At 43.2% G+C, this 26056-nt stretch overlaps 1 protein-coding gene across 1 annotated transcript in view; it reads left to right on the top strand.

Annotated features, from left to right (window-relative positions):
* PLEKHH2 (pleckstrin homology, MyTH4 and FERM domain containing H2) overlaps window positions 1-26056 on the top strand; it is a 666795-nt gene that overhangs the window by 345520 nt on the left and 295219 nt on the right. Inside the window, exon 11 of the mRNA XM_078649687.1 lies at window positions 9198-9334. Coding sequence (XP_078505813.1) covers window positions 9198-9334 — 137 coding nt within the window. The remainder of the gene's footprint in view (window positions 1-9197; window positions 9335-26056) is intronic.

The raw sequence follows: 26056 nt of genomic DNA, 5'->3' as shown, positions 1-26056 counted from the left end.
TTATCTCTGCCCAAGGCCGCGGAGCCGGGCCTCAGCGTCTCTAGCATATGAGAACACCACTGATAATGAATTTGTTATAGTTTCGGTCACAGTTAGCTGAGAAAGGAAAACTACTGCATTAGCATTTCTTTTCTCTATTCCTACGGGAGGGGTGAGCGAGTGCGACTCGTACGCAGAAAGAAACACTTCCAAAATGGTGGCACACAAGCTAAGCTAAGAAAACATGATAGTATAACACGCATAAATGAATATTAGATGGAGAATATGAGCAAGAATGCATAAATGAATATACCATTGGTTAGACACATCCTGCTAACTCATAAATGTAAATGTAAATGTAAATGTAAATGTAAATGGGCAGGGCATCGGGAAATGAAACCTATCAGATCATCTGAGTTAGGGCCATATTAGCCCACCAAGGTGCAACATCGACCCACCAACTGTACTCTCAATATCAACCATCTCCCTGTGTGGTCTTTTATGAGATCCAAAATTTGGGCTTTGGCAGCTTTCTTAAAGATAAATAGAACTCCCCTAATATTAGCGTTATGATCGGTAGAACAGAATTTATCAACCCATCTCTGTTTTTTTAGAATCTCCACGGCCTCTGTTTTAAGAAGGTGTGACTCCTGGATGGCAATGATCTGCGCGGGGGAGTCCCTCAGATACTGCATTATGCGTTCCCGCCTACTTCTCACTCGCAGACCGTTGACATTCCAGGACAAATAGTGGAGAACTGTCATGGTGCCACCTCTATCCCCCTCTCATCGACCTTTCCCAGCAGCTCCTGCTGGGATCCTGAGATTAACCATTTACACTTCTGATGTTGGACAAGTGTAAAAAAAAAACATCCTGTAGAACAAGAGGCAGACTTATGAGGATTTTTTACTTTTTAGAAGCAAGCATGGGCTATGATGTTATGCAATAAACCCCAAAGTACGAGTGTCCCAAAGTTCAGCAAGCTCCTCTGGTCCCCTAAATCGCAGCGCCCCTCAGGCCAATGGGGTTCTTGTAGCGGGGGCCAAGCGGAAAATCCGCCCCGTCCAGAGAGCAGTCGAGTGGCTGCTACACCGCACATATATATATATATATATGTGTATTTATATACACATATATACACACATACATACATTTTTAGGTTATAAATTAAATTATGTTACCCCTACCCCCCCTCTTGTGCCAAAAGAATTCTTTTTTTTATTTTTTTAAATGCAGGTCTATCTATCGTATGCTATATATATTTTTATTTTTATTTTTTTAAAGAAATCTTATTCCTTTTTTTTCCCTTCCATGTTTTACCCATTTTTTTGGTTCAGGCATAAAATTCTGTGACTAGACTAGTATAAACCAACCATAGTTTGGATTGACAAATATTAGTCAATAATTGATCTAGAGTAGAAACTGTTTAGACCCACATAACCCGCTATCTTTTACTCTGGGCCTGGGCATGGTCTCTAATAGATTCTAATAGCTCATCTGCTTCCAAGGGCGAACGGATATTATGCATTTTATTATTATACATAATGCGCAAAAAGGCTGGGAACCTCATCTGGACAGTGGCGCCTAAAGATCTAAATTTATCCATGCGCTTCCCCAGCTCCCACTGTCTATCAAGAGTGGTCTTAGATAAATCTGACCGCACCTCAAAGGAACAGTCCGGGCCCTGCAATGATTTGGCTTTCAGTGCGAAGTTCAAGATCTTGTCTTTAAGTGTGTATGTCAGGAAGGGGATCAAAACCTTACTGGGTTTGTCTCTCCCTGGCTTTAGGCGAAATGGGTCGCGGTGAATTTGTTGGATGTCATTGTCTAGCTCTTCGACTGACTCCTCCAAGTTAAGAGAGTCTTTTAGAATCTTAATTACAAAACTTTTAAGGTTTGTGCCCTCCTTCCCTTCCGGGATCTTTAGAAGTCGCAGATTATTCCTCCGGGAATAATTTTCCAAACCTTCAACTCGCTCTCGCATACTTTCCCCATCCCTTTGCAGTGCTTGAATTTTAGATCTATCTATCTCTAGATTGGATGTCAGTGACCCCACAGAGCTTTCCAAAACCTCTGTCCTTGCACATAGGCCGTCCACTTTTTGATCCAGCATCTCACAGGATGCTCTGATTTCGTTCTGATTCATCTTAGAGACTGCAAAATCAGCACGGATTTCCTCCCTCATTGCAGTTATTGACTTTACCAAAGCCTCAAGTGTATTACCAACTCCTAGGTCCTCCAAATTGCCCCCATCACCGTCCGGCATCGCTTCCTTATCTGATGTATGCCCCCCTTGGGACCCTTCGTAAGACTGCCGGTTACATGCAGAAGCTGCCTCAGTTTCATTGGCAGGCACTGAGGACTCCTCTGATCTAATTACTGTTTTAGCTAGTATGTTAGGTACAGGGATGGCTAATGGGGATGATGGCACTAAAGGAGCTGCTATCTCCGTCGGCCTGGGAGCTAGACTAGGTGTAAGTGTAAGTGTAGGTGCAGCTACTGACGTCAGAGATATCTGTGTCTGTGAGGCCCCTGCTATAGTAGCCGCCATCCCTGATGAAATATCCAATACTTGGGGCAGCACTTTAAAGAATGAACGTAAAGATGGTGTTATGCCGCTGGAGCTCTTTGGGGGTCTATTTCTTGTTCCCTTTTGCTTAATATCTTTGACCACCTCCCTAGGAACGGTGCCTTTCGCTGAAGTATGCTCCTCCCCCACAGCTGCACTTCTACATGTACTTTGCCCCGATCTTGTGGAGCACCCTTGGAGCTGTTTTTTTTTACCCCCTGCGCCTCTTGTCTAGTTTCTTAGTCCCACTTCTTGTACACCTTAAGGATAAGCCCTTACTCCTCCCTTCAGAGCTAGTTTCCCCCCTGGGGTATCTAACGCCTTACTTTCTGCTGAGGAGAGGTCTACCGAGTCGTCTGAGCATGTCGAGTCTCCTCTGCTCACATTCAGGCCTGCTGCTAGATGCAAATCGCTGGCTGACTCGCCCGGATCCAGTACTGCGACGTGTTCTTTTGCAAAGCCGCCCCTCCTCCGTTCAGCAACCACAGCTCCTCGGAGCCCCCGGGCAGCCGCCGCGCGGCCTCGCCTGAGGTCCACGGCTGCTTGCCTCCAACGAGGCAGGAACGCGGAGGGGAGAGGGCGGACCGCGTCAGACAGGCACATTGAGCGGGTCTGGAGTTCAGCTTGCGCAAAAGAACCACAGAGGTACGTTGTCTCAAGATACACCTTCCGTTTTTCGCTCTGCTGTTAGGGTAGTGAATATCGTGTAGTGGGGCTGGAGTTGTAATTCTGTAGCGCTGCACCACAAACTGCCGTTTTAAAAAAAAATCCAGCCTTTAGTTTTTAGTGTCGCGTTGTAGCCACAACTTACAAACCGATTCCCCTAAGCTGTATACCGTCTGGAAACACCGTCCCACGGCATAGTCCCGTCAGGCAGAGTGGAGTCTAGAGAGCTGACTCTAGGCGTGCGAGCCGCGCTAGCCTGCGGCCGCCATGTTTGTTACCAGTTTGTTTTACCGACAACCTCCTGGTTATGAACAGGAATTTGATTTTGCAAAGTGATTATTTCTGTGTCTCACTTGCCAAAATTGTACTTAATGTGCTGTTGTATTACTTAGCTTGCACGCAGAACTGGTTTTATAGAAATGTGTTTCAATTCGAAATATATGAAGTGACATTAGGGATATAATGACATTACGAATTGTGCATTGCATAACATTTGGGCACCAGACGTTTCCAATCGTACCAATATAGGAGCGGGCTGCACGACGAGCACATTTATTGAATATACATAAGCAATTACACTTGTCTTATTGATGTGTAATGATTAGCAAAGTATGGGCGAGCTAATCAAAGATGAAGGCCTACACAGGACAGCAGGTCTTTACTTACCGTGCTTGTACTGTTATAAAACTACTGTGTATCTGATTCACAAAGAAAGTAGAAAGTCTATACTCAGAGGCTTACACTTATGTTTCGATGTAGAATTTAACATGTCATAATTATATCTGTGAAGCTGCACTAGTAGCAGTTTCCTACGACAACTCCTGGAAAAGTTTAAGTATTCCCATTTACCCTAGCGCAAAGTCATTTTCTCATGTGTAATTGTATATATTCTACAATTTCACATGCAAAACTGTGCTGCATTAGTGTAATTGCACTTTTTAACTTTTGCCCATGGCGCACAAATCAGCATGCAAAAATGTGTCTCATCAATTGAATTGCACCGTTTCATATTTAAAAAATAGAATTCTTATGTGTGGTAAAATATTTTTTCCTGTGTCGAAACTTTCTGTTTTCCTACACCCCACCAGTGTTTGGTGTGTGCCATTCCCGTGCCATTCCCATCCAGGAAACAGATTTAATTCTGCCTTTGAAAGGAGTTTATGTCTGACCGATTCTAGGATGAGAATGAAAGACTTTGTGCATATCCTCAAACTCCTAAGTTAGTGGTTGTATATAAACTTTACAGACTATCCTTGCCCTGAGATACCCACGCATTGCTTCCCCCTAACGCCCCCATAAGGCTTTGTTTTTTTTTGTTAGAACATTCTGCCCTCTAGTGGCAGAATGTTCTAATAGCCTTATAGCCCTTTGTAGCAGGGCTATACCTGCTATTAAAGTCCCTCTCCCTTGTTAAAGGCCCTTGCCTTCGGCTCGGGCCTTTAACGCTGGAGAGGGCCTTTAATAGCCGTATAGCCCACTAAGGTGGGCTAAAAGGCTATAATATTATACCATCAGTACTTCCTAGGTCATGGAAGCACTGATAATTGTAATATGGGCACCTCCAGGTGCAGGAATACCAAAGCAGATTTAGGACCTAATTAGAGTTTGTCGGTCCATAGTACCACCAAATCCGCATTGGCGCGGTGGCTACCGCCGCAATGGGGGTCTGACCGCCGTATTACAACTTTGGCGGTCAGACTTCCAAGGGACTGCCCAGGCCCGGACTGGCCATGGTGGGCACCGGGCAATCCCCCCGTGTGCCGCAAAGGTGGGGGCCGGTTTTGAACCCCGGGGGCCGATATTGTTAAAGGGCCGTTTTTGCAGCAGAGCTGCAAAATCGGCCCTGCAACAAAATTGGCCGAAAACCGGCCCTAGCGAAGCGCTCGGCGGCACCTCCAGCCCCCCCGAGTGGGGAGGGGGGTGGGCCGGCCGAGCACTTTGCCAGGGCCGGTTTTAGTTCCCAGTCCGGCCCTGGGACTGCCACAGCCGCTGGTGATCCACGATCCCTTGGTGTTGGTGCGGTCTGGAGCATCAACATGCTGGCGGTGCCGCTGCGGCACAAACAAGCAAATTATGACTTTCCTGACCTCCACACTTTTCATGGCGGTGATCCGACCATGAAAAGTGTGGTGGTCCTGAAAGTAAGGGGGCTCCACAGAGCCCCCTAGTACCCATGTACATGGGGGGGCATGCAGGTGGGCACATGGTGTGCCCTACTGGGTGCATGCACCCAAGTTCCTGCATGGCATGGACTGCAAAGTTCGTGCCTTGCAAGAACTTGCTTTGGCACTCCCTCTGCGCTGCAACTCAACGGCTCACATATGAGCCTATGAAATGCACCGGTGCCCGCCCGACTCCAAAATAACTCGTAATCTGGTAGGCAGGTGGCGGACGACTTTGGCGGTGTGAGAGTGGAGCGCTGGCGTGACAGCTTGCTCCCACACCGCCAAATGAGTAATCAGGCCCTTACTCTGTATGAAGAACTCAGAGGCTTTTTTAGGGGCTTATTTACAAGCCCCATGCGCTGCTGGTGTATCACTTTTTCCTTTTTAAAAGTGATGCACTGGTGGCACAAGGGGCTTGTAAATAAGCCCCTTAGTTCTTGCACTCTGTCATGAGCCTTAAGGTGACTCAATTGAAACCATCACCCTCTTCCTTGTTGTTTGAAGCAGAGCCTTTCATCTTGTACTGGCTCTCCTGCATTACTTCCGAAGCTACCGTCTGGACGTGTCTAGCAAGGCTTCTATATATATTTTTTATGTTACATATAATAGTGGCCTTTTGTTAGGCTAACATGGTTACTGATCTTGCAAAGCGAATGCAGTGAGTGGTGCAAATGCAGGGTATGAAAGCAGGCTGGCTTGTTAATTGTGTTCCTCATAACATTTGTGCTGTAGTTGCCATGATTTTTCTTAAGATTTATTCCAACAACGCAAAGAAGGAAACTTTCCCTTCTCTGGTGCACAGACTGTTCATGAATGTAGCAGCTGACATACGAGTACAAAGGGAGATGACCTTGTATGTACCATCTCAGAGTAAGAAAAGTAGCAGAGAGCTTCTGCCTATATTATGTACAAGAAGCATTGTTCAGGTGTCCTTTGTAACTGTAATCGCTCCATAAGACACCATGCATGTGAAAGATATCTAAGGCACCAATGTTAGGGTAGGGATTCAAGACACCTATTGGTTGTTGAAGAGAACACTGAAATATGAAGTTCAGACTTCAGGGCAAATGGCAAAATAAGGTATTTCTGGAGGCTTAACATGACCTGGAATATTTAAAAAAACTAATATAACCATGCTTTTAGGTTGCTGGTTACAGTTTAAGTAGGGTTCAGACCAAAAGGTTATGGATGTGAGATGATATATGATTTGGGCCTATTTAACCTTTGTTCTAATTTGTATAATAACTGCAAAGTCTTTTAAAATGCTTATAATCATTTGAATGCACATAATTTGCCGACAAATAGTGTAAAATAATCATATGATTAAAATACCAATTACTGTGTGTGCATATAGATTTTGAGGTGCAAGGTGGGTCTCTACCACCTGCAAATGCAAGATTCAGTAATAGTGGCAAATATAAATATTGTGGATAAAATTCATCGATTCAATGAAAAATGTTTTTGATAGAACCTTGTGCTGTAGTCTGCACAAAGCACTCTGAGAGCTTGACTTATTAGTTGATGTGATGAAAATTTTATAAGGAGATGGTATAAGTACATGACGTAAGCGTTTCAGAAAGAAAGGGGTCAAATGTGACATGCTTAACTATTCTCTTAGTTATGTTAATCTCAGTATTCAAGTTGGTAAATAATAAGAATTAGTGTATAGCAAAGCAAAAATAATCTAAATGTATCACTTTTTTCAAATGGAAGATTATTTTGTCTATATTTGGAATGAATGTATTTTTTAAGGATTACTAGTGGTTTGACTCAAATATAATTACTGAAACTTCCCAAATCCTCAGGGCCTAACATCTTCTCAAATGATTTCTACCCGCATTTCTAGTGAGATGAGGCTCTGATGCTTTCAAAGCTGTTCAACAAAAGTATCCAATCTTATTCCTTTTCCCAGTCAATGCATCATTTGCATATTGTTGTTAAGCATTGCAAAATGATACTCAGTGCTAATGATTTACAACTGTCATGTGAACTCTGAAATCAAAGTCTAATAAAGCTTTGGGTGCTCATAGTGGATCTAAGGATGAAGTCACGAGTGTGTAAGGAATAATGAAGGTCCATATGAGCCCAGCATTGTTACAGTAATGTTTGTTTTTTAGTGGCAATCGCTCATTTAAATGCTTGTAGCTGTGACTGGGATATTTTGCTCATTCTTTCAACTGAAAAAGTTGAATAGTCCTATTTCTTTACGATTTTTGTTCAATTTTGAAGTGAAATCATTTAGGCTCATGATTTGCTACAGCATTTGCTTTGTTGTGTGCTAGTCGCCAGCACAGATTCTTGGTCGGAGCTTACTAAATTAAGGAAAGCAATGAAAAATGAGTGCCTGCTATTTCCTTTTTTGTTTAATTTAACTTTAGAGCTACTTGCTATTGCTCTTGAAACAAATTTGAGTACCAATATGTGGGGAATAAAAGTGTGGGACAGTGAGTAAACAAGTTAGTCTCCCTGTAACCTAAGCTTCTTTGAAGGACAGGAAGACAATTGGTCCAATCCAAGATAACTGCACTGACAGTAGGAGTCCAGGGGTTGATCTTACTTACTGGAACTTTAGATATGTTGGGACTATGATCAGATATTTAGGAATATCCATTGATAGCCAAATTTACTCCCTGCTAGATACATTAAAGTTGTCATCACCCAACTGAGTAAACTGCACCTCTCCCTATTGGTAGACGTTAACACAGTTGAAATGGTGGTTATTCTACAAATTACTTCTGTGTTCAGTAATTTATATTTGAGGTGTCATCATAGCTAGGTGTCTTGATTTGACGTATTGAACCAGCTACTTTTTAAAGAGAGTTCAAATATATTCATAACTTGCTGAAAAATTGAAAGTACAATGGACGAGTGTGGATCCAGAAAACTCTGATCTAACCTCCTGCTATAAGTATCTATTCTTCAACATGCTGGCCATTTGTTAGGTAATCCCAGGAGTGTTGGTGAACCTCCATGGTGGATAGAGATTGAGCAATGTTCAATGGATGATTTGCCAATCCAACTTGCCATATGTTCTGGAATCTTAAGAGGTAATGGTTCATTATTGGAGAAAATTATGATCACTGAGATGGTAATTTGGAGGGTGGCAGGAGAAATAGTTTGAGTATTTGGCTCAATTTTGCACACAAAACTACTATTTTGAAAGATATGGTTGGTAGTTGGGATCTTTCATTCATGTCAGGTATATGAGATGAACTGTGGTCCAGTTAATTTCTCAGAATCAAAAAAGGAGAAAAGAGTACCTTTGACAGTACCACCTAAAGTATTTGAAATAAGTTCTCATAAAATAGAAGGATGTAACAATTATTAATTTTGTATTAGGACACCACAAAGTTTTGTTTGGAAGGGCACACAAAACCTATAACTGACTCGGAGAAAGAACTGGAATTTCTTTGAGGTATCAAAGTCATTAACTTAATTGCCCCATAGTTAATGATTGGCAAAGGGAAATAATATCCAATATTAACATGGTAATTGATTCTTCTCGCACATAAGGTGGTATTTAAAAGATGCAAGGCTATTGCATGATTGTGGCTTTGGAGGTGCAGATAACTATATATATGATGTAGCTTTGGATTCACATATGGGAATGAACTTTCACGTTGTCCGCAACTTGAATGAGCCACTAGTAAACTAAGGCATGCTATGATTGTCACTGAGTTGTAATGGATGAGCAGTCGTCTTGTTCGTAAGTAATGGATCCAGTGTAAATTGCCACAAAGTGGAGATTGCTTTTTATGTGATTGAAGTTGTAAACAAATTGATTGTCTGATAACATAATGCCATCAATTTTGTCCCAGGTGTGTCCTTGTCTTCGATGACATCTGAAAGTGACTATGCCATTCCACCTGATGCTTACTCCACAGACACTGAATATTCAGAGCCAGAGCAAAAACTTATAAAAACATGTTCTTCCTCGAGTGACAATGGAAAGAATGTAAGCAACTGTTCCTTCTTTCTTCAAGGCATGCCTGTTGCTCTTGTTTATGCTCGACCCTCTTACCATTGTGATTCTCTGAACAGGTCCTTGCATGCAGTTTTGATGTATTATGTACGAGAGTGAATTCTTTTTTTATGAGATTTTGGAAATATTGACAGTATTACAATCTCAAACAGGACTGTAGGATGTTGAGAGTAAATGTATTCTCGAATTGACAAGCACATTTGACTTATATGTTGAAGGCTTCTGCATAAGTAGATTTGTAATTCCCACACAAATAAAATAATTGTATTGTATTTTATTGTAATTATATTACACAACACTTAATATCCTTGAAGAGGCATTGACGCGCTTTATGAAGGGCAGCACGCTGCTCTTGAATCCATGGTTAGTGGTTGGTCCTGTGTTATTGGCTATTGTTGGCTATTGGGATTAGTCTTGTGTGCTTAAGGAAACCATTCCATGCATTAATTCCAATTTCTGTGTGGTAGAGTAAATTTACATTACTTATTACTTATTCAGGCAGTATTTGAGCTCATGCAGATGGTTGTTGGGATTAATAGATGAGCTAGAGAAGGATAGGTATGGTTAGGTTGCAAGAATATGAATTTCAAGGAAGGAGGAATTGTGATCTTTGAATTTAGTTGTGAATTTGCTGTAATACAATAACACAGATCTAGGCAAACCAGCATGTGACTTACAGTAGGTTATGCTCATAGACAGTAGACATGCAGAGGATTGATGTGAAAAAGAGGCCATTTGAAAGAAAAAAGTAGAGGCAACAAGGAGATGTTTTAAATGAAGGCTAATTTTTAATTTTTAAATTTTAGCAAAACAGAGAATATTTATTTGCGATAGCATGCAATGTGAGAATGCAAAACTGTAGAAAGAAATAACATTATTTGCATGAGAAGATAGTGTTAAATGAGATATTTCTGATTTACACTAGAATAAGGGAAATAATCTGTCCAACACCATGCCATGCCACCACTCCAGCCAGGTCAGCTGATCAGCTCAGGGTTTGGAAGAGAAAAGTAATAGGTGACGTATATGTAAGGAAATACAGAGAGCTTTAGGGTGCACTCAAAGGAAAGATTAACCTCACTACCATGGCAATTTGAGAACATACATGAGCAAATAATGCAAACATTGGAAAGGAGACTTTGCAAATGCTGATAAAGCATCTTTATTGCTGCTTTGCAGGAGCAAGTCTTAGATGTCAAGGCAATATCTATAAGTTCTCCATTCAAATCACTAGTACTGTCATAACATTGTATTTTCTCCCTGCCACTTTATCTTCCCCATATATTAACCCCTCATAGTGACCTTTAGACCGGTGCATACATACTTTTTTAAGCACATAATTATTGTGTCATGCCTTGCTGATAGGAGAGCCTTTATACTGCCTGGTCGATCAATAGTGGTTCACATGAGCAGGATCCATTCCAAAATTTCTGAATATGTACATGATATATATGTACTTAAATATATCTAAATGGGAATCATTTAGCATTGTGTAATTTTGAAAGTGTTGCACTGACCTAGCCCTCCTCTACAGATGTCCACCTTAATTAGGTCATAAATCAATTCACAATGAAAATGTTGCATTGATCAAGCCCTCCTTGGCTAACATTAATCTCACATTGACTAACTTTTGATGGTGATCCTCATTTTGTTTTACAAGGAGAAAAAACAGTCTCGCATTATGGTGAATGTTTTCTCTTTTTCTGACTCAGATGTAGTCCAAACAGTGATGAGATGTAGATAATGAATACTGGATAGTAAGCCCATTTACCTAGGTTTAACAATTATCTTAAAATCCATGTAATTGTGGGAAACCGCAGATCAAGTGGAAAAAGCCAGCTTCAGACTTCCGCTACGTTTACTCAACATATCCTCATTCCTTCTATGCAATACATCAAGAGCAAGCTGCATTTTGTTTCAATAATTGAGCTGGATTAATTAAAACTGAGTTTTCCTTGATACATGATGTTCATGATCACATATTTCCCCCCATATCTAGTATATGATGTTGATGTCTCTGGATTATTTATTTAATTAGAAGTTTTGTATATTGCATTGGTACTGTGAGATATACATGCACTTTTTATAGTACAAGCATCAGCAACACAAAGGTCATAATTTGAAAAAAGAACGGTACACATGAGAGGAGAAATGGGGCAAAGAATTTAGGGACAGTGTAAAGACTGGCTGGAAAGGAAGCAAGAATGTGTAGAAGAGAAGGAAATGAGAACTGTGGAGAGTAGCAAATGATAGATGAGAGGAAGAAGGAATTAGGGTGGGACTACACTTCATCTACGGCATTGATGATCTAGTGTGTCTCTAAGACACTAACATTGCATTATTCAATCTCTGTCTAGAATCAGATCAGGGAGAGAGAAGGTGAATGGGGTGAGCGAAATTGGTAAAGAGAGAAAAGACGTGTGGAGTAAGCAGCAGAGATGACGAGGAGAGAAGGTCAATAGAGAGTGGTAATGAGGAAGGATAGGGGAGGGCTGGGGAAGGAGGTTGGAGGATAAGAGAAAAGGAGGGAGATTATGACTTGGAAAGGAGGGGATGGCGAGGGAATGAGGGAATGAAGGAGGCGGGTTGAGTGATCAAAGGCAGACAGGATGAGGATAGCGGTCTGAGGAAAAACGAAAGGCACAGAGGCAGAGTGGAGAGAAGAGACAAGTGTGAGAATAGGGGAGAGCGGAAAATGAAGGTGGAACAAAAGTAAGCTTGAAAAGTGCCCTGGTACAGGGGAAATGGTGGCTGGCATGGGAAAGGAAAAGACAGAGACTAAGGGAATGGGAATGGATAGGAGATTGAATGGCTATGAAAGGTGATAGAAGGTAACAAGAAGCAGAGGAGAGGTAGGAAGGAAGGAGGTTAAGGGAGTAAGAGGAGGTCGGGTAAGGCTGTGTGGTTAGAGTGGGTTGCAATTTAGTGGTAGATAAAGAGGACAGAGTGGGTATGCACATAAGTAACCAACTTATTGGGAAGAATAAAGAGGGTAAATAGTGTATGAACATCATCAACAACATTACAGTTGATTCAATGGGTGAGATACAGTTTGAAGAGATAAGCCTTTAAAAAGGGCTGAAGAACAGAAGGGGAGGTTTGGTCCTGATTCATGCAGGAAGTGAGTTCCACAGGAGAGAGGTTGTTCCAGAGGAAGACTGATGTAAGGCCTGTGAAGTTCTACAGTTGGGGATTTTCATAAGAAGTTTACTTTTGCTTGTGAGGTCTATCATGCCGTCGGATGGCTGGAGATTAGTTAGTTTTGATTCTGGTCTTGATAGGAAGCCAGTGTAGCTCAACTAGGATTAGAATAAAATCTAATTTCCTTGAAGAAGAGAGGTCCGGCTTCCAATGCAAGACAGATTTAAGACACATAAGGGGGGGTAAGGAGGCACCTGCAAAAACAGCATTGCTGAAGTCAAGATGCGGTAGAATTAGTGTTAGCTGTCGTTTTTAGAAAACCAAGAGGCACAAGCGGCTTTATTTTTTTCAAAACCTGGAGATAAAAGTTAGCCGTTTGGCACTATTGTCTACATGGGGCTGAATATATAAGAAAGTGTCTGGCAGGATCCCAAGACGAGGCAGTAGGTGAAGGAGAAGGAGATAATTCTGCAATGTTTAGTTGGTTTATGAGGTCAGCACTGAAGGACTTTTTGTGTTTAGGAACAGGACAGAGTCAGTCTTTCTGGGATTGAGAGTGAGGAAATTTTCCTTCATCCAAGTCTGAATGTTGTGAAGGGCTGTTAGAAGGGTAAGGATGTCAAGCAGAGTTGTTGTTTTCAAATAGATTGGCGTGTTTTCTGTGTATTGGAGAATAGAGACACCTGTAATTTCACAAATTTCCTTCACCTGTTCCTTCACAAATTTACTCTATCAAGGATCTCACTAAATTAGATAGGGAGATAAAAAGTGTACTACTTACTGTGGCCAAGATCTAGCACCACCTGTAGCATGTCAGGCACCCGTGGAATATTTAGTAAACAGTTTTCAGGTATTTTTAGCTGCCTTAACGACCTTCTCATATTGAGATGCCTGCACTGCAGGCACCCCAAATCCACCCTTTCAGAAGAGGCAAGTTACCAACTTAGTGCCATATGAGCAGCCAAACTTCATTTCTGAGAAACCCCAGCCCATGTTTGCCAGCCACTGCTGTCGTGAAGGTAGTTCCAGGGGTGATGCCTTCCATCTTAGAACCATAGAGCAATCGTTTCTGACAGCTGTGAAATTCATGCTGATGCTCATTAGAACTTGAGTCTCTCCAGAAGGCCGCCCATTGTATATAGTGTGCATCTCATTTACAAGGCCATTGCGCCACCGATGCGCCACTTTTTTGGACGCACGGGCGGCGCAATGGGCCATCCAATATTTACAAGGCCATGTAAAGTTACCCTGCGTGACTTTTCATGGTCTTGTAAATATGGGCCACTTTCACTCATTATTCTGCGTGAAAGGGGCGTTTCTTGGGTGTTGCTGTGGGTGTTTCCACCAACCTCCATGGAACATGACACATTCCCAAGATTTTCAAAGATTTTTAAATCTGGGAATGCATCAGAATACTACACCTCCCCACTGAGCACCAAGGAGAAATATTTTTATTTGTTCTTGTTTTTTTCTCTTTCTATGCATGCTGCATTCTGCAGTACGCATAGAATGGGGAAAATGCCATCAATGAGTGTTTTTGTGCAAGAAGGTGTCCCTTTCTGCATAGAAACAATCATTCCCGCAATGCAGGCACCCTTGAAACATGATGCAAGGGTGCCTGCGCTGGCGCATGACAGCCAATTGTGCGCCAGTGTAGGGGAAAGTACAGGGATATGTTGTATTGTTGTTAACACAACGCATTCCTGTGCTTTTAAAATGGCATAGCTCGTCGCAGCAAAATGACTTGCAGTGCTGCGTTGCATAATTTCTTTTGTAGATGAGGTCCTACATTTTTATTAGTTGGTTCAGTGATTTCACTATTATCATAGCTCTACCATCATTCTATTCACTATGCCACTTTGTCCAACTGCCCATGTAAGTCTCGATAAGCAGAAGCATCTAAATACACAGGTTGGATTTGGAAGAAATACAGCAGAGACAGCATCACTACCATCTTGTTTAAAGAGACAAGTTCATTACAAATAATGTTAGTTGCAGACAAACGTTTACAGACCTTTCAAGTGCCACCATTATATTAGGTGGCATTACGTCTCAACAGATTGGTTTTACATTGACAAACCCTAATCCTCAATTACTTGAATGTGTATGGTTGCTACATAACCTGTAGACTTCCTGTATCAGATAATTTCGTCCCTGCTAGGTTTGATTTAATTGATTCTCAGACTAGGCACTTAGCAAAATTTTTCAGTTTCCTTTAGCTTCAGTTAAATGGCGTTTTTTTGGCCCATGTGCCAAACAACTTATCGTAAAATGTGACATTACATGATTCCTACCCACCACTTTTATGTCTCTGAATTGATGCCTTGCCCCTTCTCCCTTTACTGTCACGTTATTCTTCAATCTAATAATAATAATAATAATAATAATCCAGTATTTGTATAGCGTGAACTAATCACCCCTACAGGCCATAAGGCACTGGGGCCGTTGGGAAGATTAAGCGAGCGATTGCCCAGAGTCACATGGTGCTGGGCTGGGCTGCCGCCGGCGATCGAACCATGAACCCTGTGCTCTGGAGTCAGCCGCCCTAGCCGCTGCACCACACCTCTCACATTCTTCACTGAAACTAGAAAACTGACAATTGTGTAGAGTGCTCTACTACTTTGTAACTAGGTATGCACAGTGTATGTCATATACATACAGTCCACACAGCAACAGCACTCCTGTGTGACCACTAGCTTTCCCTCGCCGAAAGAAACCTAGTGAGTGTTTTGTTTACCACTTAAACATGCACAAGCCACACTAAGGGGTCGATTCCGATTTGAGAAAACCGCTCCGAATAGCCGTTCGGAGCGTTTTTCCCGTACGAATCATACCCTGCAACGTCCCCCGTACGTACGATGAAGTACGATTCGTACCAGGAGCTGGACTCCGTGCGAATTGTACAGAGACCGTACAAATCAAATCCCCGTACGATTCTCCCTCGGAACCCGCTGTAGGCGACATCTGTACGGTTCGCGGCTGGTTTTTCCGACCCAGCGAGTACGATTCGTGTCGGGTACGCACCGTACGACCCTTTTTCTACGGGAGCTGAAAACCACAGTAAAAGCAGAGTTCGTCCCGAAACACGTAGGGAGCGCCCCCCCCCCAGGTACGGTGCGTACACCCCATGATCGCAGGGGCACGCACCGTACCCCATGTTCGCTGGGTGTACGGTGCGTACACCCTGCGATCGCGGGGTACGGTGCGTACACCCCATGATCGCAGGGGTACAGTGCGTACCCCTGCGATCATGGGGTGTACGCACCGTACGGTGTGTATGTGAATGTGTGCTTTTCCGTATGAATCACCCTTACCTGACGTGGACCGTACGAATCGCGTCCTCATCCCCCGGTCCGGATCGTACTCGTCGATTCGTACGGCATGTTCACGCTTCGTACAGAGACGGCTCCGGAAAAGAATCGTACGGACAATTTTTTTCCCGAATTAGAATTTACCCCTTAGTGGTAAGAAGTGTTTACAGCCCCCCTTTTTGATAGAAGTTAAATGTGCCTACAATTTCATCTGCCTTCAAAGTCTCCTTTCTTTTTCTCTAAGCAGCTTCCCAAAGGTCTGATCATTGAAAGCTCAGTCCTCCTGATTCTTTATGTCATTTTCCAACTGAGTTAACTTCCACATTAGATCCTTTCTACTTCTGTACACATTGTAAATGTGCACATCCCTCATTTCTATTTTTAAAGACTTTCTGGACCATATTCAATATCCCTTCAGTGTTTGATAGCACCCAGAAATGGGAAACATCCTTTACAACGCAACTTTTACCACGCAGTGCCTTTACGACGCAACTTTTACAACGCAAACCATTACAACGCATTGCGCTGGGGGGCGCTCTAGGATAGGGAATAGGTTTAATTTACTATCCAACACCTTCCCTACTATCCACGGGGACTGGAGTTGGAATAGTAAATTAAACTATTCACTATCCAGCGCCCCAAAGCACTATGCGTTGTAAAGGCATGCATTGTAAAAACAGCGTTGTAAAGGCATGCGTGGTAAAAGCATGCGTTGTAATGTCATACATCCCCCAGAAATTGCAGGTCACTACACTAAATGTATCCTTATGTGAGTCCACAAACATTGTGCTGAACTATTTACATTTATTATTGCAGCTGTTTCTAGCCGTCCTCATAACCATATGTGACTCTTTGCGGTGAGCTATGGAACAATAGTCACAATCCCAGTTTCCACCTTGATGACCAGTTCCACTTTGGGACAGTTCTTCTTACCTCTTTCTAAGCTGGAGGGCAGAGTACTATATTGTGTCCTTGTGCTGTTGCTTCACTTGTCTTTCCACCCCATGACAGGTTTTTGGCAACTTAGCTGTGATGAGTGCCCTGTAAGCAGTGAAAAAAATATGTTTTTTTATTTTTTGGTATTGACTGTCACTTTGAGGATGTTTCAAAGGTGTAACAGGTGTGACTGGGCCGTGGTTAGCAAACCGATTTGACTGTGAAATCTCAGGTATCTGAAGTCCATCAAGTTAGTACAAAATGCATTCAGTAGCAAATAGGTTTTTTCACCTTTAATGGATTTAAAGAAAGTATGTTAAGGTATGAGGTATAGGAAAGGGAGTTCCAGAGAGCAATACCTCTAAGTTGGTATCTCCCACTGAACCCCTTGCATTTGGTAGATTGTATGGTAAGCAGGTTTAGGAAATGATCACTTGATTTTTGGAAAGGTGGGCAGGTATCCTGACATGTAGGACTTGTGGACAATGCAGATTACTGTAAACAGTATAAGCTGTTTTATCAGTCACCAGTGGTGGGATCATAGTGTGAGTGCTCAGAACTACTTGTTTCCAAGATGAATCGAGCAATTTGAGTTGGAGCCATTTACAAACAGTTAACTTTAAAATTGCCTTAGAAAAGCACTTCATACATTTACTTAAGGTGGATATTTTGGAAATTGGTGAATGGGATACTTTTGGGCCTATGGTGGAGTCCTTGGAGAAGGGAATCTTTATAGCCGGTAGTTTTTTGATGAGTACAAGCTCAATTTCTTGCTGTATAATTACAAGAAGCACTCATGCATTCATCCCCTTACATGTGCTAAAAATACAGAGAAAGTTTTTGTGTCAGGATGAATCACAGATAATTTCTTCAGGTGAATGGAAGTGAGAGGCCGAAGGGGTGGTTGACAGTTTTGTCAACTGCTAACTAGTTGATTTAGTGCTCCTCTTGTGACTTGAAAATTAATTGATGTATGACTGCTGGCCATACATTTTGTTGTTGGTCTGACAAGGTTGCTGAGTTTGGTGTGTGACCTCACTTTTATTATTTATTTTCATGAAAAGTAGATTGCTTATTGAATGATAGTTACAAAGGTGTTTTGTGTTGATTGTTAGCGTTTACTTGTGTTTTCTTGAGTACTTTAATGTCTTTAACTAGCCTGAGAGGTGTTTTCATGATGCGTGCTAAGGAGATATTTGTAATATATGAAGTAGAAGGATTGGTGTAGGCATTGAGCTCAACGGTCTGTCACATTGCCTGTCCTTATCTTGAAATGGTTTGTTTGAAAGAAGGTAATCTGTGCTTTGAGGACCTCAGTTTTGGGTTTTAAGCTCAGAAAACCTCCTGATAATTATAAATTGCTTGCATTTTCAAGGTTCTAGTTTTGCAACATTGCTTCTTTGGCAACAAATTACATATTTGTAGACTCTGATGCAAATTATGGAGGCCAATTTATGCACATTGTTATCTATTTCAGTCATCTGTTCTCAAGAATAGAAAAGGAGGATTTAATCTTTATTCCTAATTTTAGAAAACGTTCTCTGGCAGTTTCCTCTGCAACAAAAGGGCTAATTGTGCAATGCATTCCCTTCTAGGCTTGGAGAGGTCTCTCTGTTCTTCACTGAATGTCCACTTACACTCAGAGCAGCAATATCCTCAGCCATAATCTCCTTTATAAAACATTTTGAGCAAAATAATTTGTTTCAGATATTTGGCTCAGCTTTCTGCTTGCAATTTGCCAGGGATTCAGCAGATGGACTTGATATCTCTGTGTTTGAGTGATTGATGGTGTGCCTACATACTATCATCAAGCAGATAATGCTAGCAGTGGTTGTGTGAACAGTGTTGATGGTAATTGGCACCCACTTGGTAGAAGCACTGAGCCGAGTTCACCAAGGACATCAATAAAGAAAGTAAGAGCACATGTGTTATCTATTATTGTGAGTCTCTAATTCTTTTCTTCTTATTTTTTTTAAATAATAGTCCACTTATCATTTTGTGTGTTGGAAAATAATACTAAGTCAATTTACAAAATGCGTAGATTTTGATTTATTTAGCACTGACTTGTGACCATTTCAGGGCACTTTAAAATAAAATGAACAGAAGAAAAAAGATCTACGTATTTAGGCACTGAAGGATGAATGTTAGTAAGCCTTGGGTGGGGTACCCTTGGTAGGTTTTCTTTAGCAGTTCATGTTTAGCACAGTTTCTGGAATGAGGTGATTGGTCTTTAGGAGTTCAGGAAATTAGTGGTGGGGGAAATAGCCCACATGCATTGTCTATTGAGTCAGTGTGAAAGGGCTTTACTCATTCACCTCAGCATTCAGTCATAGTTCAGTTTAACTCTTCTTTTAAAAGAACAGTTTTCAGCATTTTATGACTATGTGGGAGCCTAGTTGGCTTCTTGAGGTAGAACTGAGGACATGCTACATTTCTCAGGCTTCTTCTCCTCTGTTTTTGTCAGCTACCATTTTGTGCACTCCCTGAGAGACGCTTGAGTAGGCTTGGTCGAAGAGAGGGTCTAGGTTGTATAGCATAAGCAGTTTCTACAGGCAGACAGACTGTTTTCCCAGATTGTCTTCTGCATGATTCTCTGACTCAGTGGAATGCTTTCACTGCTAGCTTGATGTGACCCCTGGTTTTAGACTGAGGACAAGTTTAGCTGTCTTCCTTTCTACTCTCTACAGGCACTCAGATACTTTAGGGTGTTGTTTGATGAAAAATGGTCTTTCTGAAGGGTCACCCCAAACATGTTGCCTGCTTACCTCCTCTTTTAGCTGTATCTTTTTATTGGCCTTACGGCTTGGAGCATTTTACCACTGCTGACAAGTGCTAAAGTGCATGTGCTTCTCCTCTAAACATAGTAACATTAGTCCATACACAATTGGCATAATTAGTTTACGTGTAAGCCCCTTGTAAAGTGGCATAACATCTACCCAATGTCTGTAACCTAAATGCTACTAGTGGGTTTGCAGCACTAATTGTGCCACACACAAGTAGCCTTTAAAACCTTTTGCAGGCCTCCCATTGCAGGGCCTGTGTGCGAAGTTGACTGCCACTTCAACTTGGCATTTAAAACTAACTAGACACACACTACATAGAAGAGGGTCCAAGGGCTAGTTTAAAGACTCACTACTAGATACACGCCCCTACTGAAGACCTAAAACATACAAAAAATATCTAGGAGTCAAAAGAAAAGGCTCTAAACACAGAAAAACCTTATTGACGCGACAAAAACCAGGAATTGTGGACCAAATTACTCGGTAACACCACGTGATGCAGTGAATTACAGTGCACGTGATTGCTCTACTGGGAGACACACAACCAAGGGTAGGTGAAAATTTTTCCCATCAGTTGCCGACCTGTTCCACCATTATCACATCATATGGGTTCTCCTTACCCAGGAGTTAGTGTGATCACAGTCACAACAATGTAGGAAAACCCTATCGCGTTATCTGGTGGGTGGTGTCAATGTAATGTGACAACTGTAAAAAAGCAGTGCAAATAAAGTGATTGGTGATAGAATAAAATTGGCTGAGACTGATAGAATAAAATTGGGTGAGACTGAGTAGAAATGAAAAGTTTTAATAAATTCTCTCAGCTCCTCAAGCTTAAAAACAATAGTGAAAAGACGGATTTAACAGAATATCTGTTTCAGCAAGATAGTGGTCAACATGTTTCTGCATAGATGGACAGTACCAATGCATTCGTCAGGACCTTGGTGTTGCTACTGCTGTGGGTTTAAGTGAAAAGTAAAAAGGAACATATCACCTGTTGTTCAGGTTCAATGGACTCTGCCACAATCTAGAATATAGTCACAGATAGACAACGAGTTGAGGAGAATAAGAACTCCTTGTTGCCCTTCATTCAGGTTTACAAGGAGGTTCTCAGAAATATGTGCAACTCTTCTAGAACTGACAGTTCATCACTGATTGTTACAACGCCATCGAGGATAGTACTAACACTTTTAATGTTTCAGTGTTATGTGAGAACTAAATGTCAGGTTTCCATTCATAAAGCTGAGAGATGTATACTCCCAAGGACCTCTAATCTCTTCTTCCACCTAGAGTGTCCAGGGTAGAGGCATAAAGCCAGGTAGAAAATTAAAACTGGAATAATAAGGGGCCTGCTTCCTTACACTAGGTCAACCAAGCACCTGGTGAGTGAGGAAAGCCTGTTACAAGTTAGTCAGCTCCAGTGTTAAATTGGTCTTGATAACTTCTGATCACTGTTGATTTATGTATCAGATATTGCATGCAGTATGTGTATATGTAGTGGGATATATCTGCTTCCAAGAAAAAAAAGTATCTTAGTCAGCCAACAAAATAAAAGCCAATAAAAGCAAGAGAGAAACCAAACCAACCCTCAATTCCAGTACCCACCATTTCGAAGCATCCAAAAATGTAATAGTCAGGAGTAATATAAAGATATTAGCGAAGGCAACTATTGTGTTGATAGAACAAAACAAAAAACAGAATGACATTTCTTTAGAGTACAGCCATTGTAGGCTGGTGCAGGGAAGGTGTAAGTCATAAGTCTTCTGGGCCCATTAAAAATGATCAGATCGAGCTCGAGAGCGTAATGGCCGCCTTTTAGCTCGGCTCCGTCGGCCCTCCGGCCAACCTCGAATATCCTGCAATATATCCTGTACTGCGACGATACTTCACTACAGATTTTGGAACTTAACGACCCACTCTTACTCACCGTCTGGTCCGGAGGCTCCTGCGTGCTGTGGGTCCGCAGCTGTGCCCTCGGTGGATTGGGGCCTCCGGGCGCTCGAGACCGGGACCTCGCCTGTGGGACCCGACCGGCGGTGCTGAGATTGCACCCCGGCCGCGAGAGTGAGCCACTGGTGGGAGCCGTTGTGTGTATGCCCCGGCGATCCTGAACCGGCCCCGATTTGTGGACCGTGCGGCTGGAGGGGGACGAGATGTGTCGGGGGCTGACTGTGTGAAGGGGTCCATTCGCCTTTGTTCTGTCCGGCAGCCCTGGACCCCGCGCCTGGCTCTCGCTTGTGGGGCCCGCCACTGTTCGGAGGGGCCCCCCCCCCATTGAGCGCCGGCCCGTTCTGTGCCGGTGAGGCCATTGTTGGGAACCTCCGTAGGTCTGTAAAGTCCTACATTTGGGAACTGTTTGGGGGCCCACGGTTGAGTGCGGGGCGGCGAAACTCACAAAATGGCTACCAACAGCGTGGGGAGTGATCCGCTCTGCACCGACGAACCTTGCTGGCCGGATTACGCGGAGGCCTGGGCGTGTATTCGAGCGCCCACGCTCGGAGATGTCCTGGACGCCTTGATGTCCCTGTACGCTGTCTTGGCCCCCGGTGCTTCTACCGACCCCATGCGGCCCGCCGCCATTTTGGGTCGTCGCTCTTTCATGCACCCCTATCGTCCTGATGCCTCCATTGCTTTGCCCCCTTCGGCTGCGCCAGGAGTTGCTGTCGCTGTTCTTTGGCCACTTGATGGGCCGGTGGCTTTTGAACCTCCGCTTTCTCACCGCCCGGACTTCGAGGACTTGCACACGACGCGGAGATCTGCTCCTTCCCGGACAATTGGGAACTATGGTGGGCCGCTGTTTGCTCCCGCTTCGATGGATTCGAGCTTTTGTCCTGGTGGGGTACCTTTGCATTGTCGAACTGCGAAACTGTACTCCGGCTTGCCTTTGCTTGCCCTGTCGTTGCTGCTACAATTGACTTGCTTCATTGACTTTTTGTATTCCATTAGTATGGTGGCTCTTCCTACTCTACATCACTGCCGTAACCCTGGTCAACATTACGACTATTCTGTGCTGGGTGGTCCGCTCCATGTTGTCCTTTATTGGGTTGGTTTCGTGATTAGGAAGGGCTAGGGGTAAGTTGCAAGACACTGATAGACTGCTGGTTTACCTGTCCGTTGCACTGATGCTTGTACTCTCGACATTGTGAAACGTTAAAATTTCCCCCCCCTCTCCCCCCCCTGCGGGTTTTTGCTGTATGTGAAGGTATAGCATTGATTTGATGATTATTCATTTGCTGGTCGGGGGAGGGTCGTAGCCGAGTGTGTTTGTTCATATCCTCTGGCTCCTCCCTCACATCTTATTTTTGTTTCATATTCCCTTTCCTCCTTCTTTTCGTCTCCTTATTCTACTTTCTTTCTTTACTATATTTCGGGTTTCGGATTAGGGCGACAGGCACGCTGTTTGGAGGGTAGGCCGTAGCCTTCTGCAGGGGTGCGGGGTGGGACGAGTGGGCGGGGTCTTTCAGATGTTTCTTTTTTGGTTCTATGGCCCTCTTCTATCCCTTTATAGCGGTGCCGCTTCTGTCCTCGCTTCTCTGGCATGAGTGGGTTGGGGTCTGTTGCTATGCCACTTTTATCTGTTTCGATGCTCCGTCGCGACTGCCATACCCTTCTTCTCGCAAGCTCTCTACTTTCTTCTGTATCATTAGCCGTGGGATGCCTGGCCCGGGGTGGCGCCCATCTTGCACGATTGTGTTTCTCCTTTTATATTTCTTCTATTTCTTTTTCTTTTTTCCCTTTTTCGTATATTTTAGATCAGACGGGGGGTCGGGTGGTGTTCCTTTTGGGTAGGATTTAGCACTCTGTGCTTATGTTGTTTGCACTGTTTATTGGATTTTGTGTGTACGGCGCTGATATTAATACACGGACATTGAATGCTCGCATATCCTGTTTCACTTCCCGATTATATTTCTTAGAGGGCCCGTATCCTCCTATATGGCTTGTTCCACGTAAAACTTGCTTTATTGTATGACACTGGATCCTTTCTTCCTGCTGTAAGAATGTGCCCTCTCACGTCCTGCTATATAGTGGCTAAGTTTGCAAATAAATCCTGCAGTGATATATTGACTGGGTGGGCACTGACTGGCGCGGAATGAAGTATAGTGTTTATGTATCCTGCCTACAATGTTCAACGCACAAATCCTAACTATTGCTGCTCTTTTAGTTGATACTATGTCGTATGGCTCGCCCTTTCGGTTGTCTGGTCTGAATGTATGACACCTCTTTAAATTTATAAAATGAAACCTACGTTATTCTTCTTATGTCTGCTGCTAATACACCGTAGCGCTCTTATTTTTAGCTTTTCCGCATAGTTAGACGACCTGGAATGTTGTTGATTGTCATAGTGGCCGGCCCGTAGTGGTTGTAGGCAGACGCTGTGTAATATGCATAAGGTAAATAAAGGTTTTAAAAAAAAAATAAAAAAAAATTAAAAATGATCAGATCATTCCCTCTATGGGATATTTCCAAACACACACAGGGGCTTATTTACAAACCCCTTGTGCCGCCGGTACATCACTTTTTGTGACGCACCTGCGGAGCACTTTGTTGCCCCATATTTACAAGGGCACGTAAAGCCGCCCTGCGTGGCTTTTCGTGTCCTTGTAAGTACAGACACTTTTCACGCAGCACTTTGCGTGAAAGGGGCATGCCATGGGTGTTGCTGTGGGTATTCCCACTTAGCACCCATGGCTTTTGCCGCATTCCCTGATTTAGAAACTTTCGTAAACCGGGGAATGTGTCAGAATGCCACGCCTCCCCAGGGGAGGTGTAGCGAGGCGCAATGAGGAGGAATGTTTTCATTTCTCTTTGTTATTTCCTCTTTCTATGTGTGCTGCATTCTACAGCACACATAAAAAGAGGAAATCACCTCTCATGATGGTTTTTGTGCAGGAAGGGACACCTTGAGTCACTTTCCTGTAGATGAGGCCCCCAGTGTATAGCTTCATGTAGGGTTACATCAGCATAGCCCTCATTGAATTGACTTGTGGGGTATCATAGATACCTGACAGAACCAACTGAGCCCAGTGGGCCATGAATCGTCCCTTACGAAAGCATAAAGGACTGACCTGTGCAGTGTACAAGAGAAAGACAGATTGACAGGTCACTGTATGGAACATTTAACTGAGTAGAAGTGGTTCATGCACTCATTTCCACAATTCAATCCCAATTCTTTGAGCTGAACCAAGGAAGGGAACGATAAGAGCCTTGTGGCAAGGCAAGTTTAGTAATCTGTCATTATTGAGTTAAACTGCTAGCTGGTCTCTGCTTAGATTTTGAAGCAAGTTTAATTAATGTAGCAGAGAAGACAGCAGATGTTGTGTTCCCATGTCCTACCTAGACATGGGACCCATAACTGTCAAATGAAGAAGGCCCACTAACAACAACTTCATGTATAGCAGACTATTCATATGCCCTCTTTGACTTGAATAAATGTCTAATCATCATTGGGGTCACCAAGGAGGGAAATATCTGTCACCTGCAACACAGTGACAACTCTTAAGTATGATAGTAAGCCCAGACAACAAGAACAAGGGACTTATGCTGATAATGAGTTATGTCACAGAGCTTCGTCTGCAAAAGAGAGGTCCAGCATACTTGGCCGAATTTTTTTTCCAGCAAAGAACAAAGGGGGAGCAGGGAGGCAATGGTATTTAGAACCATCAAAGACACTTACGGGCATATGCATCAAAAATCGGTATTCCATGTCCTTATTAGCGAAAAATAAGGAATCGCTAATAAGGACATGCAAACCGCGATGCATCCAGAGATTCGGTATTAATTACCGAATCGGTAAAAATCGTTATTCCACAGCGAAACTACGATAGCGAGACACCATTAGCAAATACCGAATTAGCAAATACCGAATCGGTATTTGCGAAATCGGTAATTGCTAATTCGGTATTTGCAATTTCAGTAAAAAGACGCGACGTATCGGAAGCAGCCTTATGACATCACAACCAGGAAGTTGGACAGCCCATGCTCCATTCAGTGCCCGAGGAGCTCAGAGGAGGAGGCAGAACACAGGAGCTGAGGAGCTACACAGAACCAGCAGCAACCAGGACCAGCCAAGCATTTGATGATGGAGAAGGAGGTACCCCAGCAGGGAAAGGACACACCCAGGAAGAGAAAGCGCAAGTTCTCTGATAAGGAACTTGAAATACTAATTGAGGGTGTCAGCAGCAAAAATGATAAGCTGTTTAGGAAGCTGTCCCTGAAGGTGCCTGAGGCAGAAAAAAGAAAGATGTGGCTGCGCAGCAAGGACAGGGTCAATGCTGTCAGAGTCACCCACCGCAGCATTGACGACTTAAAGAAACGCAGATATGACCTCCGTAAAAGGGCAAAGGAGAGGATTGCTCTAAGGGTCAAGGATGCAGCAGGCACAGGTGGGGGGGTCATCCAATGTGACACCGAACACAGCCCTGGAGGACCTTGTGGAGTCAACAATTGAACCTGAAGCTGTTGTGGGGGTCACCCAACTGGACACCTCTGGTGCTGCGGAAGGAGGACAAGGTAAGATGCATGGCAGCGTA

This window comes from Lissotriton helveticus, chromosome 6, assembly GCF_964261635.1.
Source record: "Lissotriton helveticus chromosome 6, aLisHel1.1, whole genome shotgun sequence".
Lineage (NCBI taxonomy): Eukaryota > Metazoa > Chordata > Amphibia > Caudata > Salamandridae > Lissotriton > Lissotriton helveticus.
This window is presented reverse-complemented; position numbering and strand designations above follow the sequence as displayed.